The 19,541-nt window shown below is 50.3% G+C and overlaps 1 protein-coding gene across 7 annotated transcripts in view; it reads right to left on the bottom strand.

The window, feature by feature from the left end:
- CLEC16A (C-type lectin domain containing 16A) overlaps positions 1-19,541 on the bottom strand; it is a 228,115-nt gene that overhangs the window by 76,417 nt on the left and 132,157 nt on the right. For all 7 annotated transcript variants that reach the window (XM_037815367.1, XM_037815369.1, XM_037815363.1 and 4 more), the window contains one exon: positions 18,633-18,753. In XM_037815367.1, the coding sequence (XP_037671295.1) occupies positions 18,633-18,753 (121 nt within the window). The remainder of the gene's footprint in view (positions 1-18,632; positions 18,754-19,541) is intronic.

The raw sequence follows: 19,541 nt of genomic DNA, 5'->3' as shown, positions 1-19,541 counted from the left end.
TGACCCCTCTAGGGGAGGGCAAGGGGTAGACACGGCATTAAGTGGGTGCCAATTTTCCAAGCAATGCCAAAGTTCTGATTGTGCATCATTTCCAGGTCCTTGGAAACGAACAGGTTTGCAGAGCACTGACTCTGCAGCCCATCAGAGTCCACTTTGGAGAAGGCATTAGCCCGAGCCTGAGGCTGTGAGTCAGAGGGAAAAAACCCCACTCCCCCGAGAGCGCTGAGCTCTCTCAGCCTGCCTGGCCAGGGCCACAGAGGCCCTTCTCCCAGCAGCTGTCTCTGGGTGTGAGAAAACACCCCAGAGTTTTTTCTGGGTCTGGAAAAAACTGCTCCCCATCAAGGCCCCCACCACCCGTGCAGCTACAAGTGGTACATGGAGGACAGCGTCTGCCACAGCACCTAAAGAGGAAACGTCAGGACCCTCCAGCCAATGGCAGCTCGAGTCTAGGCAGGCCGGGCCATGGGCAGAGGCCTGGCAGTGGAGCAGAAGGCAAGGGATCTTGGGGCCAGGCAGTCTAGGCCCTGAGGCTGGTTCTACCAGTCCTTTGACCTCCAAAGAGGTCAAAAGCATCAAATGCAGTTGTTACCTGCTGCAGAGGTGCAGGGAGGCTTCCACAAGGTTTACTTTGTCTAATACGTAGTGTCCAGTCGAGGGCCTGGCACCAAGGAGGGCGCAGCATATGTTGTCGATACAGGGAGATGAGGGGGTCCCTGAGTGGAGGGCCCTTTGGGGATGGAGAGCACTCATGTGCTAGAAAAATCTAACAGGCTGTTCTGTAAGGAAACAAAGGCCCCAGAGCCACAGGGCTCCAGAGACTCCCAAGCTGAAAGCAGCCCAGAAACGAGCGAGCGGTGTGTGGGCACCGAGCCTCTGTGGCCAAGGGGGCTTCAGGGTGGAGAGCTCCTCCTGCTCCAAACTCCCAGCCACCTCTGGGGGAACAGCCCCTTCCTGTCTGGGTGAGCCTGCACCAGGACCCTTCCGTGGGCCTCCATGCGCCCAGGTAAACCGAGACCCCTGAACCAAGCTGGACCTCTGCCCTCCTAGACTTGTCAACAAATGCAGATTGCACACCAGTTTGGCTTCAGTGGAGCAGGAAACCTCTAATGCCTGCACCTTGAGATTGTGAAAATTTGCTTTTTTATGATTCCCTGCCTTGCTGGAGTAAGTGTCAAAGGGGCAGGAACAGACCTTCCTTGCCAGGGGCCGAAAGATCCTGGGGTTGAATCTATTACTCAAATACAGGGCTTAACCCAGCCTTCTACACCGATAGTCTGCCAAGCAAAATCTACCAACATTTAATATCCATACATGGCCTTAAAAAAAAATACAAGTAGTTTAGGTTCATTTTGTAAATTCAAAATGACACTACTGAATATTAAATATATACTTAAAGCTGCCTCAGCCTCTGCTGCTGTATGATGAAAATCACGGGCCTAACGCCTAGGGGAAGGAGGGCCTCTCCGTGGAAGCCAAAGTGAGCCTGGCCCCCCAGAATAGGTAAGGGGCTTTGTGAGCAGGCAGGGTTCCAGAAGGTGGGATGCAGACCATGGTTTTAGATGGAACATGAGTGAATAGTTGTGAATTTTACTTTATTCTTTCAAAATTTCTCTTCATATGGAGTGGGGAAAATATACCGTTAGCCTACGGTCCCATGGTTTCATGGGTGGAGGTTAGGGCTGCCTTTACCTACAGTACAGCCTAAGGGGGAGAAACTGTGCATAGACTCCAAGAAAAAAAATATTCAGCAAATACTAAGACCCTTGGTTCTTTGGCATGCCACACATCTCCAAGGTGGGACTCAAATGCCCCCTGCAAGGAGAATACCGGTAACCAGGCCCAGTCTGACAGGCAGAAGTGACCCTGAATTTTATGGAAGGAGATAGGGTAGCCTGAGTTAAAAGATGAGGTGCAGACTGCAGCAAGGCGAGAGGTGGGGCAGCTCCTGGGCACTTGGGCGGTCAGGAAGGACTTGCTGAAGTGATGGTAGAGACACTTCCCCTCCCCATTCCCATTTGAACTTGAACTATCCTGACCAAGTCTTTAACAGGGTAATTATTTACCTGGGAGTTAATATCCCAGGTACCTACGGTGAGTGACGCACTGTTAAAACTCAGATGGACTGTCTCACTGGATTCTCATTACAGCCCCACAGTAAGGGGAAAACGGTTAGCAACCCCATTTTACACACGAGGCTACGTAACTTGCCCAAGGTCACAGAGATAGGAAATGGGGGCTGGACCTCAGGCCTGTGCTCTAACCACGACCCCACAAGGACCCCTACTTGAGCCTCATCCTTGACTTTGGTACTTGTGTGCACACCCCAGAAACCAAGGGAGCCAAAGTTCCCCAGATGGAATCTCTAGCAAAAACAAGCACAAAGGCAACAACAGTAACAGCAGTGTCAACAAACAGTAGGGCTGGGCTTCACACACCTTATCTCACTTCATCTGCAGGACGATCCAGCTGAGTAGCTGTTGTCGTCATCAATGTTCCAGCTGAGCAGCTGTTGTCGTCATCATCCCTCTTCCACAGATGAAGCAACAGAGTGTCTGAGAGGTGACAGCACCTCCCTCAGGCACACAGGCATCAAGGACAGAGCTGGGATTAGAACCCAGGACAACAGACCCCAAAGCTCCCGTTCGTGCCCACCACGCTTGCCACCTACGCCACCATGAAGGCTTCGGCCTGCAGTGCTTCCAAGGCCAGTGCTCTGGGGGTTGAAGGAATATCAGCTCCGGGACCGGAGGACAGTTCTGGAGCTTCTCTGGTACCTGACATGATCATACCGACCCCAATCCCAAACAGGTCTTGCCCCATCTCAGCCCAACCCGGTATTTGCCTCCTGTCTTGAAATTGGCCGAGCCTTCCCTCAGGTTCTACCTTTCCTGTTCAGTTTCATTCTTTAGTGCTTCCTCTCATTTATCAACATGGCTTTTGTTTATTTAATAAGCCACAGAGGTGCTCTCTAACCATCAAATTAGGGTTTGCAGAGTGAAAATGGGCCTGTCATGTGACACTCTGACAGCCAGGCAGAAAGCCCCTTCCCAGTATCCCACTGGGAAATGGGGATGTGGGCTTCACACCACCCACCACCGAGCCTGGGGCTTGATATGGGCTGAGAACAGGTGCCAGGGAAGCATCTTTAAACCCCTGCAACAATGACAGGCTTGGGAGCTGGCTCCCTTCCTCCACCCCCTCAGACACTGGCTCACTCTCCTTGAAAGGGCTGCTGATTTATATGCAGGGCCAAGGAGAGGCCTCCCCAAACCAGCGGGACCATGTGGCTGTGAGTTATTCCAGGCAGTGTGCCACTGGCTGCGGGCCCTTTATGCTCAGAATTCAGAGCACAGTATTAATTTTCCTTGAGGTAACTGCCACCCCTACCTGGGCTGCTTTTTCCTAAGCAGCATCTTCAAGAGGAGCTGAACAAGGGCAGCCTTTTCAAGGGAATAGATGGAGGACCAGGTGAAGGCAGTATGATTTACTAGATATTATGACATATTGGTTGACCTTTAGAGTTTAAACATCGCCTCCCTCCACAATGGAGATGACTCACATAGCAAGAGTGAGTTCAGAAAACTATGGTGGGACATTAAATAAAGTCTTGATCTCATTCCAACCTCCCAGGGAGAAAGGAGATGAACCCAAAGCAAGGCAGAATGTAAGATGTTTGTCAGATCCCTGAGGTTTTCAAGAACGCTGGTGAGCCCTGGGATCATGGTCTGCTTTGTGAAAACAAGGCCAGGATCTTCATTTATGGGCTCAGTCCCTAACTACTCTCTCATTTCCATTCATTCATAACTGGCAAATCTCCACTGAGCACCTACGATGCGGTCGGCCCTGGGATTCAGCGGTGATCAGAAGAGTCAGGGTTCCTGCCCCCAAGCACCTTGGTGCCTATGAGAATCAAATAACCACACAAAACCGACAATAACAAGCAGTGCCAAATGCTGTGAAGAGAGAGCAAGCTGGTGGTGAGAAAAGCTTCCACTGGGAAGTGGCTTGCAGGCAGAGCTCTGGAGGACATCAGGGAGTTGGCCAAGCAAAGGGGACCACAGGGGTGGGACAGAACATGCCAAGCAGAGATGGGCATGTGTCAAGGTCCGGAAGCAGAGGGAGCCTGCCTGGCACGGCCAAGATGCTGAAAGAGGGTGGGGGTTGCCAGGCTGCAGAGCTGGCAGTGAGGCTGCAGGGAAGGCAAAGAGTCAGCCTGAACAGCTGACTGAAAACCTGCTGTGGGTGAAAGTCTGGGGAGGTCCAGAGCAAGGGCCTGGGTTCCCTGACCAGGTGAAAAAGCTCAATACTGGTTTTCATCCCTGGTGGAGTAATTAAACATGAGGAAAGTGTTACCAGAGCTGTCCCTTCCTCCATATGGTGAACTCAACAAGGATTTTCAGACAGCCTCCCCTTGCCTCCCAGCTGACCAGGGGAGGAGGCTGGAAAGTGAGGGCTGGCCATGGATCAAGAGAGGGTCAGACTCTGGTCCGTTCCTGGCTGCGGGGTCTCTACATGAGTCTCCTGGCGTGCCCACGATGAGGGGCAGCTCCTATTGCCCCTGACCGGCTGGCCGGCTCGGTGGACTTCTCAGGGCCTTTCACCAGGCCCTCCTGAAGGGTAGCTGCTGTTGGTGGGAGCTGGGGCCAGAAGGGTAAATCCAAAGACCTGCTGGAGGCAGAGCTGTGACCTCAGACCCTGACAGGGAGCCCGCACTGTCTCCCCAAGTGAACCAGCTCTCCACCTCCATTTCCCAACCTAAATACAACCCCACCCACACACAACAAAACAACAAAACTGGGACATAGATTCACCAAGTAGTTTTAACACTTTATATCCAAAGCAGGACGGGCCTACCACCCTGGTCCCAGCTGTAAGTGAATCTTTCTCTTCAGGAGAAGAGAGAAGGCTCAAGAGAGGAAAATCTCTTTGGAGACAAGACCCACCGAACTGTATCCCGGCCCCACAGCAGGACTTCAGTAAACGGCTGCCAGACAAATGGCGAGCCCCTGTGCCCCCTCCACACATCACTCATTCCCAATTCACCAACTCCAGTGTCAATGTAAACCCCAGTTTTTAGCTCCAGTATGTCCCTGCCTTTGGAGTCCCCTGATATCACATAGGGGCTGGAGAGAGGGGCTGTCACCCGTTTCACAGCAGGAAGAGACGTGGAAGCAGCAACCTGGGTCTTCTGGGGTGGGGCAGATTCACCCGGGAAGCGGCAACCACCCGAGTCCTGCATTTGCTGGTCCCGAAGAGCCGAGTGACCACAGAGTGGATGTGGATTTCTCTAAAGCGAGTTACTGGGATTTCCTGTGACAGTGTGCGCACAGGCACCCACATGCACACACAGTATTCAAGGTTATCATGGGTTTGTCTTTTAACAAGAGGCATCAAAACCGAGGGAGGCATTTGTAGAACTCTGCAGAGCCTTGATTCTTACACATATACTTAAGGCCTGAATCAGAAATGCTTTTCCATCATGGTTAACAATGTTCTCATTTCTTGAGAAACAAAACAAAACAAAACACGTTTATTTTATTTTTAAATCCAACCACTTTAGCCAAGGACTAACATTCTGCAACAGACCATGTAGTGACTGGAATTCTTTAACCCCTTCCTGGAGAAGGTCTCCTTCCAAACCAAAACTTTGCTTTATTAAAATTTCTCCTGGCAAAAAAATTGGCTGGAGAATCCCCATTCTCCTCTTGCTTCCAGGGAACTGAATTGTTCTATTATCTCGGACTAATGATGTGTGAGTAGAAACAACAAAGGCCCCTCCTGGCTTGAAGATCGGAAGGAGTGGGTGCTGTATGTGTGTTTTGGGGGGAGTGGTGATCTTGGATTGGGGAGTCAGATGGCCGTGGAGGGTGATGCCTGAGGCTTTTAGGGCAAAAGAGAAAGGAGGGCTTTGGGAAGTGAGCCTGACCTGGGAGAGCGCCAACCCTAGGAAGAGCCTCCCCAGCAGGGACACAGGGGAAGGATGGAGTAGACGGGCAAGAAAGGCAGGAAGTGGATGGGTGCTCAGAACTGGGGAAGGCAACTGGGAATGTCCGGAACTGGGGTATGTCTGTGCACAGAGACCAGGGACACTCTAGGGACGGTGGTGGGGAGGGTGTCAAGAGAAGAGCTGTAACCTGATATCACCAAACCGTGGCCCTGGGTCCGGCCCTGGGTCCAAAAGAGAAAAACAGCTTGTTCCTGAGTCCAAGACGCCTGCTGGACATGCCTCAGCCCTGCACCTAGGGCTGAAGGTCAGAGGCATCTGCCAAGGATGTGGCAGGAAGTGGGCACAGGAAGCATCTGAGTGGGAACTGCCTCTTGCCTATTCCTCTTCACTGGTTCTCAGGGACTCCTCAACTGCAGCATGTCCCCCAGAGCCTCTGCCAACCGCGCTAGCCCCATCTCTCGCCAGTTGCTACTTCCCAGCTGTGTAGGTGGAATAATGGCCCCCTCAAACTGTCCACGCTCGAATCCGTGGAACCTGTGACTATGTTACTTCACACAGAAAAAGGGACTTTGCAGGTGTGATTAAGTTAAGGGTCTTGGGATGGGGAGATGATCCTGGATTGTCTTGGTGGGCCCAATGTAGTAACAAGCATCCTTAAAAGTGGAAGAGGGAGGCAGAAGAGGAGGTCAGACTGATGTGATATGAGGACTCAACCCACCATGCCAGCTTTGAAGATGGAGGAAGGGTAAGCCAAGGAATGTGGGTGGGCTCTAGGAGCTGAGAAAGCAAGGAGACGGATGCTCCCCTAGAGCCCCCACAAAAGAGAACTGCCCTGCTGACACCTTGATTTTAGCCCAAAGAGGCCTGCAACAGACCTCTGACCTACAGAACTGTTAGATGACAAACGCATGTTGTTTTAAGTCATGAAGTTTGTGTTGATTTGTTATAGAATAGGAAACTCATACACCACTCAACGTTCTGGGCCTGGGGTAATGACCAGGGTCACCAAATACATCTTTGTGCCTTCACTTAGGATGTTCCTCTGCCTGGAATATCCTTTCTTAGGCTGTCTGCCTGCTGCACACCAGCTCAGAGCAAAACTGCTCAATAGCTCAGGCTCTCAGGAGCATCTCCAGACCCAGGTTTCCCCACTTGCAGCAGCAGCCGGACCGCTCTCTGTTCTCCCCACCATATCCTGCTATTTCCATCAAAGCATGCATGGCCATCTATTGATGAACCTGACTCCTGCAAGGATGCCACCAGTTGCCTGAGAGGAGGGCTGTGCCTTATTCTTCTATGTATTCCTACAATCTAGCACAGTGCCTACCGTTCAAAAAATGGTGGATAGGTTGATTAAAGAATGGATGGACGAGAGGATGGATGGATGGACAGATGGATGCATGCTCGAATGCATTAGTGGGCAAGTGAATGGACAAAGGGTTCCTAGCCTAGAGTCAAGTGTACAAGTTCTGCAGGCAGAATCTTGCATTTGTGTCCTGGATCCCTCCTTCCTGGTGGCGGATGACCTTGGGCAGGTTATTTATTCAGCTTCCTGGTCTGTGAAATGGGGATCACAAAAGGACCACCTTAGCCAGCTTGTAAGGGTTAAAGGAGTTAACAAAAATGCTTAGAACAGTGCCTGGCCTGAGGAAATGGATCAATAGATGGTATCTGTGATCTTTACTAAGTTACACAGCAGAGGATGCTGTAACAGGAGGGGAAGCAGCAGAAGCCAGAGCCCGTGGGAGACCTCAGGGAGTGGCAACAAGGGTTGCATAAGCCTGGCCTGGAGCCTTCTGCCAGACACTACTTGGGACTCCCGTTTCCACCTCCAGCTTCCTCTATAAGAGTCTGGAACTGGGCTCACCCGAGCTAAGGGAAGGGGGCTCAGCAGGGAACAAAGAAAGCTGTAGCTCTTCATCAGTTTTGCTGTTCTGGAGACTACAAGCCACCTCTGAGAGATGAGTTTTTTTAATGAGCAGCCGATTAAAGGCTAAAGGTTAACTGGAGTCATTTGAATGACATGCATATTTCCTGGTTTTGCACAGCTCTGGAAAACCCCAGTTGCATTTAGAAAGATGCAAAGTGTATTATAAAGCTTGAAGGCCTGGGTAGGGGTAGTGAAAACAGATGAACGCAAAAGATAATCTGGACGTACCAAGTTCAAAACTCAGAAAGTTGTGTGGGGTTTTTTTTGCATGAGGATTGGGCAGGGAGAGGAAAGAAAGATCGATTACCCAGTGGACCTGTTATAAGAATGTTGGCCCCAACCAGACCAAGGGGTGGGGAGGAGGCTGTGCTGAGAAATTTTCATTATAAGAAAATGACTTCAAAAAGTTGTGAGCCAAGAGCCCAGGCCTGCCTCCTCGGCCTGGCTGTCTGACTCAGCCCACAGAGCCTATGCTCCCGAGGCATTTCTTCCACTCTGACAAGGATGCAGGACAACCAGGCGAGTCAGCGGCAGGCTGGGGGTTTAGTGCTACTGAGAGGTGAGCTCTGCCAGGGTGGCTCCAGCCCAGCCCCTGATGATCATACACAAGGCACAGAGCAGTCAGCAGTGCTGGGGGTGGGGGATGCCCAGGGAGACCAACCCACCCCCCAGGACCTTCCTCTCTCCCACAAGGTGCCCACAGCTTGCAGAGCTGAGTGATTTGTCTTCAACTAAGGCAGAGGCACACTGTGTGTGGGGGTGACCGACCCAGACTCAGCTGCATGCATGAGGGAGGAGGGAAGAGAAACGAGAGAAATGCAACAGCTCACAGCCCCCTGCACTGAATGAGCAGGTGCCCCAGCAGGCCTGAGGGCAGGTGGAACCTGGGCCTCCCTCCTCGGGTCTGGCCCCTCCTGACTCTTCCCAGCACCCCCCACAGCCCCGAGCGTGATTCTCCTGGCTGGAGACACCCATTTCGAACAGTGAGGCCCCTAAGCGCAAGCTGACAGCTCTGTCCACCTCTGGTGCTCAAGGACCATGGTCCATTTCAGGCGTGGAGTGGAGACCAGCGTGTTAGACTGGTTCAGAGTGGCCACTCTACCACGGGACCTTCCCGAGGGACTTTTAAGGGTGACCATCTTGAAGGCACATGGTTTTCACCTAGGAGGCTGACTTCAGAACCCAGAGAGAGATGTGATCGCTGCCTCGTGATGCCAAAGCCGGCCTCCCTGACAACAGCTGGTGGACTGGGGGATTGGCAAGACCTGCTGCTGGAAGGAACTGGAATTCCTGGACAGTAGCAAAGAAGAGGCCAAGTGTTGAGTTCCAGAACAATCCCGACTCGTCTAACCCTGCGGTTCTCAACATTGGATGAACAATGGAATCCTCTAGTGAGCATTTAAAAATACAAATGCCAGGACCTCACCCCAGAGACCCAAATCGTGGAAACTTCAGGGGTGGGGCCTGGGCATCAACAGGTTGCACAGAAGCAGCACAGCAAGCCACTTTTCACTTCTATTTTCAGGCAGGTCAGAGTGGAAATGACAATTTAAGCTTTTGAATGCCCCAAGCTCAGTATTCTGTAGATTTCTTACAAGCTGAGTAGAGCAAACAATATTTGACATTTATTTGAAAAGTCAGTCCAGACCAGCTACTCCCAGACACAGGGAAGACAGTCTGCCATTCTCAGGCTGGGAGTCCTTGAGTTTGAAATTGAGACATGTGCTTTTGCTTTTTAATAAAGAAAGCCTAGTGGTCATTCCATGGTAATCCAGGTGCCGTGAGCTTGACCCTTTTTTAGGGTTCTAGATGACGACACCTCCCACCTTAAGAATGGATCATTTTTCCCTCCTGAGGGAGGGTGGGAGGAAGGGGCAGCCTGGTTTCCCCATTCCCATTCTTCCCAGTGAGGTCTACAGAGTGCTGGTGGAGCGAGCCGGCGGGAGGGTGCAGGAGAGTGTGGCAGAGTGGCACACCCTTGGCCTGGGGAGTGGGGGATGTGCAGGGGGTGGCATTCTCTTGACTTAGACCTACAGTAAAGGTCACCTTGTCTGCTGTTGGGTCACTCTCCCCAGAGGTTTGTGTTGGGTGTTCTGTGGTTAATCAGTGTTTAGGGCCTGAAGCCAGTCCTCCCCTCCCGAGGCCTGGAATTCCATGTCATTTCATTCCCTCTGACTCTGGCAGCAGCTCGGGGTGGTGGAGGTGGGGTGGGGTGAAGCTGGCAGCTTCGGCAGAGGAGCCTGTGTGGGCAGAGCCCCAGATAGTCTGAGTGGGCTGGAGTGAGGGCCATTTTGAAACTCATTAACTCTCAACCTCACAGCCCCCGTGCATTCCAGTTTCCTGTGGCAGCACTCACTGCCTGCCACCCTCAACCCCTCAAGTCAACCAGATGTCATTGAGGAGGCTGGCTGTAGTAGCCTCATGAGGCCATGGGGGAACTGGGGGACCACACTGCAGCCAACTGTCCTGGATGGACATCTCCTGAGCTCCCTGTAACTGGGGTAGCATCGTGAGGAGGAGATGGTATAGGCATGGGAAGGGACATCATGTAGGACCCTGCAGGGCTCAGGCAGGACTCTGGAGCTCCCCCTGGGATGGGAAGCCAGAGCCACTGGGAGGTCCTGATGTATGCTTTAAAAGAATGCCACTGGCTGCTGGAGGAGAAAGGACATTGGGGGTTAGCAGCACCCCAGTGGGAGAGCTGTTTCTGGAGTCAGGGTCCAGACCAGGGTGGAGGCACTGAAGGTGGTGAGAAGAAGCAAGATTTGGGATCAATTCTGAAGCTTGAACGGGCAGGATTTGCTAACAGCTTGGCTGTATGTATGACAAAAAGGGACAAAGCAAAGAAGCTAAAGGTTTTTGGCCTAAGCAACTGGAAGGATGGAGTCACCATTTTATTGAGCTGGGGAAGACTGTGGGAGGAGCAGGGTTTGGACGAAAAACCCAAAGCTCAGATTTTTTTAAGCGTGTGGTGTTTGAGACGCCTCTTTGTCAGCCAGCGCTGTGCACTTACCCTCCCAGAGGCCCCAGAAAGCAGGTGGCAGCATCACCTACACTTTATACACAGGAGATGTGAGGTTAGGGAGGCTAAAAAATACACCGGGGTTGCAGAGCTGCTGAGTGCTGGGGCTGGGACTCACCGCCGGCAAGACCCTGGCCGGTGCTCCTGGTGGCCTGTGACAAGGCCGCTTCCGAAATCCGTCCATGTCCCAAGAGCAGGAAGGAGCCTTGAAAGACGCTGTTCCTTGAGCAAATCTAAGTCACCGCATCCCCTCACATCAGAGAAATCAAAAGTGTGGACTCATTTTGAAAGAACGGGAGGGACTGGGATTTGGAAAAAATATTTAAATTGTAGACTGCCTTCAGCAGAAACAAGAATTTTAATAGGCCAAGAAGTGAAAAGCTCAAAAGCCAGTCTCTACTACTCAAATGCCTCATCTCCCCATATGTGGGGAATCAAGAAATTCTGCTGTACAGAGCAAAAAAAAAATTTTTTGTCTTTTTCAAAAGAATTGTCTTAGGACTACTTCAGTATCGAAATCAACAAAAGAGGGCACAGCCATTAGGCGACCTTGTGATTTCAGCAGAACATGTCTCTCTAATGTAGCTCAATTATGACTGTAAGTTTATAAAACAGGGAAAGATTACAGGAATATACATTAAACCACGTCAATGAGCACTGCTGAGGAAAAAAAAAATAGGTCCAGCAGACAGGTACCAATCAAATAATCAATATGCAGGAAACAGCTACATCACTCCTGCTTTAAAAGAACCAAATAACACTGCAATTGGATTTACTTAAAAATCTTCCACTTGAACAAAACTGACAGCTGTATTATAATCACATTTCCAGTCAGTTTATAAGACACAAATTTCATTTCTCCATATTTCGACTTCATTTCTGAAAAGGGGCCAGCGTTATTATTCACCAAACGCACGGAGGAGTCTAATTCACAGAGAGAGGGGAGATGCTGCTAATTCCCTGTTTCTCGTTCCCTTAGAGAATTGGTGGTGCAATTCAAACATGAGTTTTCTCTGGTCAGTCTAGGTTAGGGTCCCAGTTACAAAGAGGAGCAAAACAAAACAAAACAAACAGAAAAGGAGCATTTTAGCCTTTAGAGAGGTAAAATGATTCGGGGTAGCTCAACTGTTGACATTAAAACAATCTATATTTTTAGAAAATACTAAGATAAGCTTAAGATTTTTGGTATAAGTCCTTCAGGAAAAAAAATCTGCATTGGGAACCTGACTGTTCAAATATATGGCAATGATGACGCACCCTCAACAACTGTTCAACGTTACTCGGGCTGGCAGTTAGCAATGCTGCTTCCCTGGTAACAGAAGTACCTCAAGTGTTCATGAACATCGAAAGGTGCCGCTGAGGCTTTACTCGGTTCACTCACCAGGCCTCTTCCGAGCCCACGGTGTGCCAGGCCCTGCTTGGGGCCCCAGGGGCACAGAGCGGAGGGTGAGTGCCGGTGTGAGATGTGCAGGAGGACAGAGGTGGAGGAGTGAGGCTGGGAATGGGGGCTTAGGAGGCAATCCTGGCAGAGGGGACCGCCTGGTCTAAGGCCCAGGGATGGGAGGTGCAGGCTGGGCCAGGAGTCTCGAGCCCTACGAGCCGGATGGTCTCGGATGCTGCAAGACGGAAGGCCAGGAGGGGAGGCCGAGGCTAGCTCTGGGGGCCACGCCCAGGAGCTCTGAGAGCGTCACCAGCAGGGCTTAGAGGGGCCTTTTGGACACTGCACTGGAACTGCCTGGCCGGTGGGAAGTGTGGAGAGCCGGGACTGGGTAGGGGTGGAGGCACAGAGGTGGGGTGGCTGGGGATGCCCCAATCGTGGGGCGGGGGGGGGGGGGGGTGGGAACGAACAGGAGGGATTCCAAGTCAGCAGGTGGGGTGACAGGCAGACGGGGATGCCCACCGGGGTCTTTACCATCTGTCTACACTCAAAGCCAACAACATGAACTGTGTTGCCTTTAAAGACTCAGCCAGAGGGTGGGGGTGGGGGTAGGCCAATGAGCCACAAAACCACGCCTGCCACACACTCTGACTCTTCAAATGCCACATACACACTTGCCTCTTGGATTTCACGTTAACAGCGCGCAGCCACGTGCAGCCACTTCAGCAGCAGAGCTAAACAAACTACTCCGGGGCTCCGGTCCTGAACACTTGAACTAAGTTGCCCCCAAGGAGCCATCTGGGTCCGAACCAAGCCTCCCCAGTAGGTTTCAGTTCTTCTCCAGTCAGCCGGCACCCACTTTCCTGAAAAGTCAACATTCCAAGGAACTTATTTCATTAGCCAGCTGGTGTGCCTGCCTCCACTTTTCAGTGTATTCTATGAACAGAAATAGTTAGGAGGCTCTGCTTTGTCAGAACTCCTGCAGAGAACCTTCACACAAGAGAAGAAATATTCCAATGCCTACCCCCATCAGCAGTCAAGATGATGAATGATGATTACTGTGTTTATTCCGAAAGCTTCCATACGCTGAGTATGAGGCTGAGCACCAATGATGGAGTCTCTCTTTTAATCTACAGAATAATCCTAAAGCAGGCAATATTAGCCCCGCTTTACAGAGGAGGAAAAAAGGCTCAGAGAGGTTAACTAATTTGCCCAAGGTCACACAGCTGGGATTCAAAACCAGGCTTCCTGAATTCAGGGCTCTGGTTCCTAAACATGAGCTTCCCCATTCATTACATGTTGGATTTGCAAGGACTTGATCTCTCTCTTGCCCCTCACAAGCTTTTATTTTGAAAAAATGTCCAACTTCTATAAAGATTTAAAGAATGGTACAAAAAACACATACCCACCCTTCACCTAGATTCATCAACCGTTAATATTTAGCTGCTTTTGCTTTCTCTCTCCTACACACACACACAAGTTGCAGCCATCCTGACACTTCATTCCCAAACATTTCAGCCTGTACCTCCTCGGAACATTTTGCCACAGAACCACAATGCCATTATCATACCCAACAAATATAATATTGACCTCTATCATCCAATATATGATCCATATGCAAATTTTCTCAATTTCCAAAAAATGTCCTTTGAAGCTACTTTTTTTCCCCTCAAACCAAGATCCAATCCAGGTTCCCAGTTGTCATGTCTCCTAGGTCTCAATGACCCAAAGCAGTTTTTCTGCTCTCCCCTCTCCTTTTTTGTAGTCTTTCATTCACAGTTTAGAAAAATCCAAGTCAGTTGTCTTCTAGAAAGTCCCTCGTTCTTGGATTTGTCTTTCATAGTCTTTATTATTTATGTTATTTTCTCATTTTTACCAGGATGAAGCATGTGATGATGGCATTGGGCCATCAGCCAAATAAGCCAACATAGAGAATTTTCCAGATTCACAGACAGGACCACAAAGCTATCACTGGCCATACAAGAGAAGCAAATCAATGAGCTTCTATGTTCATGGACTTACAATCAAGCCACAGAACTTGCTTGGGGAGCCTCACAACACTTTTGCTGGAAACGAATCTCTAGGCCATCTGACAAATATAACCAGGGATTCCACTTTGCCTGAAAGCTCTAGTCTGCAAGGGAGCTGGGACAAAGCACACAGAATGCTAGGAACTGGGGAAACAGGGAGGAACACTGTCCCAAACCCTTCCATGAAAAAAGCAGCACTTTCAGAACTAAGGTCTCTGCAGAAAACCTCTGGTGGCTCCCTGTTGTACCAGAATCGAGATCTGGCCCATCCTGGGCCACTGTCCCCACTTGCTCCTTGCATGTCAGCCAGACCAGCCTCCTTTAGGATCTTGGAACATGCCAAGCTGTTTCCCACCTTTCAGCCTCACCGCTACCAAGCCCTTTGACTGCTGGGCCTCATTTCTGGAGGTTCTCAGAGAAACTTCTGGTCCCTCCTTACATGGCACCTCTTCAGAGGGGCTTTCCCTAGCCCACTTACTGCAGGCCTCTCTCCTAGCTGCTCTCTAGCACGGGACCCATTCACTACCTTCAAAGATCATGTATTTTCTTACGTTCCTGCTTGTGGTCCTCCCCCACCTCCACCAAGCCAGAAGCACCGCAAGACCAGAGACCGAGTCTGGCTTTGGCTCATCATCACATCCCAGCTCCTAACTCCTTGCCTGGCATATAGTCAGTGCCCAATAAATAGAGAGTGAATGGCTTTTCATTAAATAAATGAATCAGAATACAAGATTAGGCACATGCTACCTGGGCTCTGGCTACAACTGTGCAAATGTCAAGAGCCCACAAGACTGAGGCTGGAAGAGACTTGGAGGCTGAAGATGCCTGGCTGCCTGGAATCTCCTTAGGGTGTCTGGATGATAGATGAGCATGCCCTATAATGGGATTGCCTATTATCTTTGCCAACAGGCAAGAGTCCTGACCCAGGCAGTAACTGCTTCTCCTCAAAACCTGCCTGGGGGTTTTTGGCCAAGGTGGCCAGAGCTGTCTTCCTTACCCCGCCCCAAAGAGTGATGTCACACCAACCATGAACTGGTTTGACTATTTCAGCACGAGTTCCTCCAAGTGTTGTTCCAGCAGAAAACGTCAACCCCTTGGAGCCCAGCAGCGTGAGTCATACTTCACTTACCCAGCAGCTGCAGCGGAGACAACAGGCAGCTCTCACCCACTGGGCACCTACTGTGTGCCAAGCACTGTGCCGCATGCTTTACGAACATGCTCTCACGGGATCCTCTCACAGCCCTCCCTGGAGAGCATTTTAGAGCCAGACTCTGAGCAAGGTCACAAAGCCAATTACTTTCAACTATACCAGGGGCTGCAAAATCCCAATGTTGATGGGGCCAGGTTGGCAGCGCATGGGAGAGCACAGGCTGCCCTACCCTGCTCCAAGCAGCCAGGGCTGATGGCGGCAACCAAAGTCCTCAACTATTAGAGATACGAATTTATAGATGAAATAAAATGGGGTCCTCCATTTGCTTTAAAATATTCTGGATGGGGTGCAGGGATAGGGCATTTAAAAATGAGACTTAGCAAATGGTAATGAGGGCCAAGTATATGGAGATTCATTATGCTAGTTTCTCTAAAAATCTAATCTCTTCTCAAACGCCTCCCTTCCTCCCTTTCTTCTTTTCCTTCCCTAGCTCACTCCTTCCTTCCCTCTTTCCTTCCTCCCTCCCTCAGCACACATGGCCTGCACAGCTCCATGCCACTCTCTGAGTCAGCTTGAATGCGCAGTTTGCTCCTTTGCCAAGGGGTGACTATGTCTTTGAGGCTCCTTGTCGGAAGGCTCCCTGCCAGAGCTCACCTGCCACAACCCCAGAGACCTGCTAGTGGTCAGTGAACACCTGCTTTCATCATGGGTCAGGCACTCTGGGGAGCGTGCTTCGGGTTGTTGTTTCTTATCAAAGGGTAACAGATTTCACAAATACATTTCATGTCACCTCCTTCCTGCCCTGTGGGGTTGATGTTCCTTTTAAGTCTGTCAGAACATGTTAAATCAGATAACAGTTTACCAGCCCTCCAAATCAGCTTCCTCAAGCTCCATCAGGGAGACAAAATATTCTGCTCTAGCAGAAGCATGCCTGGCTTCCCATCATTCAGCAAATATGGATGCCTTCACCTATGACATTTCCTACACTTCTTACACACAGAAGGAATTTTATGAAATGCAAAATTTGCCGATTTTTACCTCCAATGGTAGGTGAGAAGCTCCAGCATTTAAAAACCGCCACACACACACACACAAAGTCAACCAGCAACAACACATGAGCATCTTATTCTAGTGCCATGTGCTTTTCAAATCCACAATTCCTAGCATTTTTCTGTATGCTGCCCTCTTTAGCAAGCAAAAGACATAATTTGCAATCAGGCTGGGTAAAGACAGATAGCCATTACTTTCTTAATGGCCAACTACCCAAAAAGCTCAGTTAAGTGATCTCAACTAGCAATCTAATCAATTAAAATTGATAAGTTAAATACTTTTAACCTTTATTTCAGTGGGCCATTCCTAAGGGGAAGCGAGCAGGAATGTGAATTCCCAGCATAAAATTCAATTCCATTGCATGGATGCAAACAGTCCTGCCATCCTGATGGAGGGGTGCCCGGTAAAGCCGGTCGTTTTGCTTTCCTTCCTTGAGCCAAATCAGAGAAAGTCTGGTTTACGGTTCTCTCCAGCCAACTCGATCAATTTAAACCCTTACAGGAATCCCCGTGGCCAGCTCTCAAGGGTGAAGGGCCAAAGGAGATGGGCAGAGAGAACAGGGGGACAGAGCTCCTTGGTTCTTCCAAGAAAGAAAGGGAGAAAGGAAGAGCACAGACAGAAGGCATGAGCAAGAAGCTGGGGGGCCAGGTGCACCTCCTCTCACCCCCTCACTGAGAATCAACTCCGTGCCAGCTGGGCCCTGCGCTCTTCATAAGTGTTGCCACCTCACTAACCAGCGGGTGGCACAGACAGCAGTTTGCTGACCACACTTGGGTGCTAGGCACTACGCTATCACATAACATTCCCTATTATATTTCATTCAACCCTGAAATCCACCCTGTCATACAAGGATCATCCCCATCCCCATTCCCAGAGGAGTAAAGAGGGTGCGGAGGTTTATGTCATTTGCTTACGGTACTAGAGAGCAAGGGCGGGGATGTCTGACCCAAAAGTCAACCCTCCATGTTCTACAGCATGATTCTCAGGTCAACTCAATAGTTTTGTCAAAACTCATCAAATTGTACACTAAAACTTGGTGATTATTTTTGTATGTAAATTATACCCCAATAAAGCTCATTTAGAAACGACTGTCTCCTCACCATATACTACCAAGGGTAGCCGTTTGCTCTTTCCTTAGAGGAACCCCTCCTTCCCGGTGCTCAGGTGAACTGGCCCCATCTCCCAGCCCATGTGACCCCAGCCTGGTGGGCCAGTCACAACCCTCCGACCACTGATGGGTTTGGGGATGGTCACATGACCTGCCAGGCCAAGGAGGGCCCTACTCAGGACTTCCATATAAGTTAAAGGGAAAGAGAAGCTCACTCTATCAGGGCTGCTTGGCTTGGAGCTGCTGAGGGCTGTCTCCTGGTAAAAACCCTCCTGAAGGAGGAAAGCAGAGCTGAGAGACGAGCGTGGCAGTATTCTGATGACTTCAGCTTGAGTACCCGGATCCAGCAGCCTCTCCTGGACTGTCCGGTGGCACCTGCCAATTCCCCTTTCTTTTTCCTTACTCTGGATGAAGCTGGGTTTCTTAAGTCCTTTGGTTACACCAAAGAGTTCTAATATACAACAGTGCCTTTAAGAAACCGAAAACCATCTTGCCATAAGTTGGTACATTCTCCAAAGCAAAGGGAAGAATGGGAAAACTATATAAACACAAGAAGAATTGTGGGACCACAGACCAGGGTTTACATCCATGCTGTCTCAGACCAGAGATAAGAACACCCAGGCACTGAGTGGTAAATGGTAGCACATGGGCCTCGGCCTCCAAAGACCTCACCCTTACCTAGACACTGGTGGTTTGCTTTTCAAGCTTTCTTTTTTTAACAGTAGAATCCTTTTATCGCAGAAATCATAAAGAAAACCCCTAATACCCAAAACTCATAAAACTGATGCTGCTATGGTTGTATGAACACTGGACCCCAACTGCCCACCAGAGACCTTCAGTAAACCAACTCCCAGCTCCACCTGGTCTCCAGAGCAGCACCCACAGATGGACCATGAGGAACCCAGAACCTGGGCCCTTTCTTTAAACATCCAGTTAGCTCCTGGTCACAGACCAACTACGTCAAAAGCACAGGTCACGTCCCCAGCCCCCTGCCAAGACTCTGGACAGCCAACTCACTCAGATCCAGGACATCGTCAGTCTTGATCAGGTCCTCCTCCCGCGTCAGCGGCAACTGGGTCTCGGGCTCCCCTCGCAGCTGCAGCGACAGGGACCGGAGCATGAAGAACACGCGGATGGCCTGGACAAACAGCACAGGGGGAGAGAAGAGGGAAACCACAGCGTCACCCTTCATCTTGAAAAAAGAAACAAAACAAAACCAAGCCCACCTCTTCCAGTATCGTGGGTCTGGAGCTTTTATAGCAAGACACAAAAACCACAGGGGAACAGTTGGTTTTTTTGTTTTTTTTTTTCTCGGTTATCTGTGGACTCAAGTTTGGGTTACCTTATTTCAACCAAGCATTTTTGCCAGATCTTTCTCTCAAGTGTCTTCTGGCCTTTGTACCAGCCCTGCTGAGCAAGTCTCAGCCCATCTCACAGACAAGGTGGTTTGCTTTTCAAGCTTTCTCTTTTTAACAGCAGAATCCTTTTATCATTGAGATCATAAATAAAACCCTTAAGACCCAAAACCCACAAAACTGATGCTGCTATGATTGTATGGACCCTGGACCCCAACTGAGGGGGTGAGGTGATTTGCCCAAAGCCACACTTCTACTGGGCCTCTGGCAACTGAACTGGCATGGAATTTGGGGGTCCAAATCACTAGCAAGTGTTTCAATGTCCTACCTGTCGAATGGGGGAGGAGCCAGGAGGAAGGCGTGGAGAGACAGAAGAAGGTGAAATGCCTGCAGGCTTCAGAGCAGTGAGAGCCAGTTAAATCCCAACTCCGCCCCTGACTGGGCGCCTCCCTGGCCTTTAACTGGGCACACGTTGCCACAGGCACAGCGCTCGGGCGCCTGGCAGGCACTCACTGATGTCAGCTCCCTGATCTATCCCTTCAGGCTTCTCCAGCCAGCTCTCAGGGAGCAG

The sequence above is a fragment of the Choloepus didactylus genome, chromosome 21 (assembly GCF_015220235.1).
Source record: "Choloepus didactylus isolate mChoDid1 chromosome 21, mChoDid1.pri, whole genome shotgun sequence".
NCBI classification, from domain to species: Eukaryota; Metazoa; Chordata; class Mammalia; order Pilosa; family Megalonychidae; genus Choloepus; species Choloepus didactylus.
Note: the sequence above shows the minus strand (reverse complement) of the source record. Positions and strands in the feature narration are given on the sequence as shown.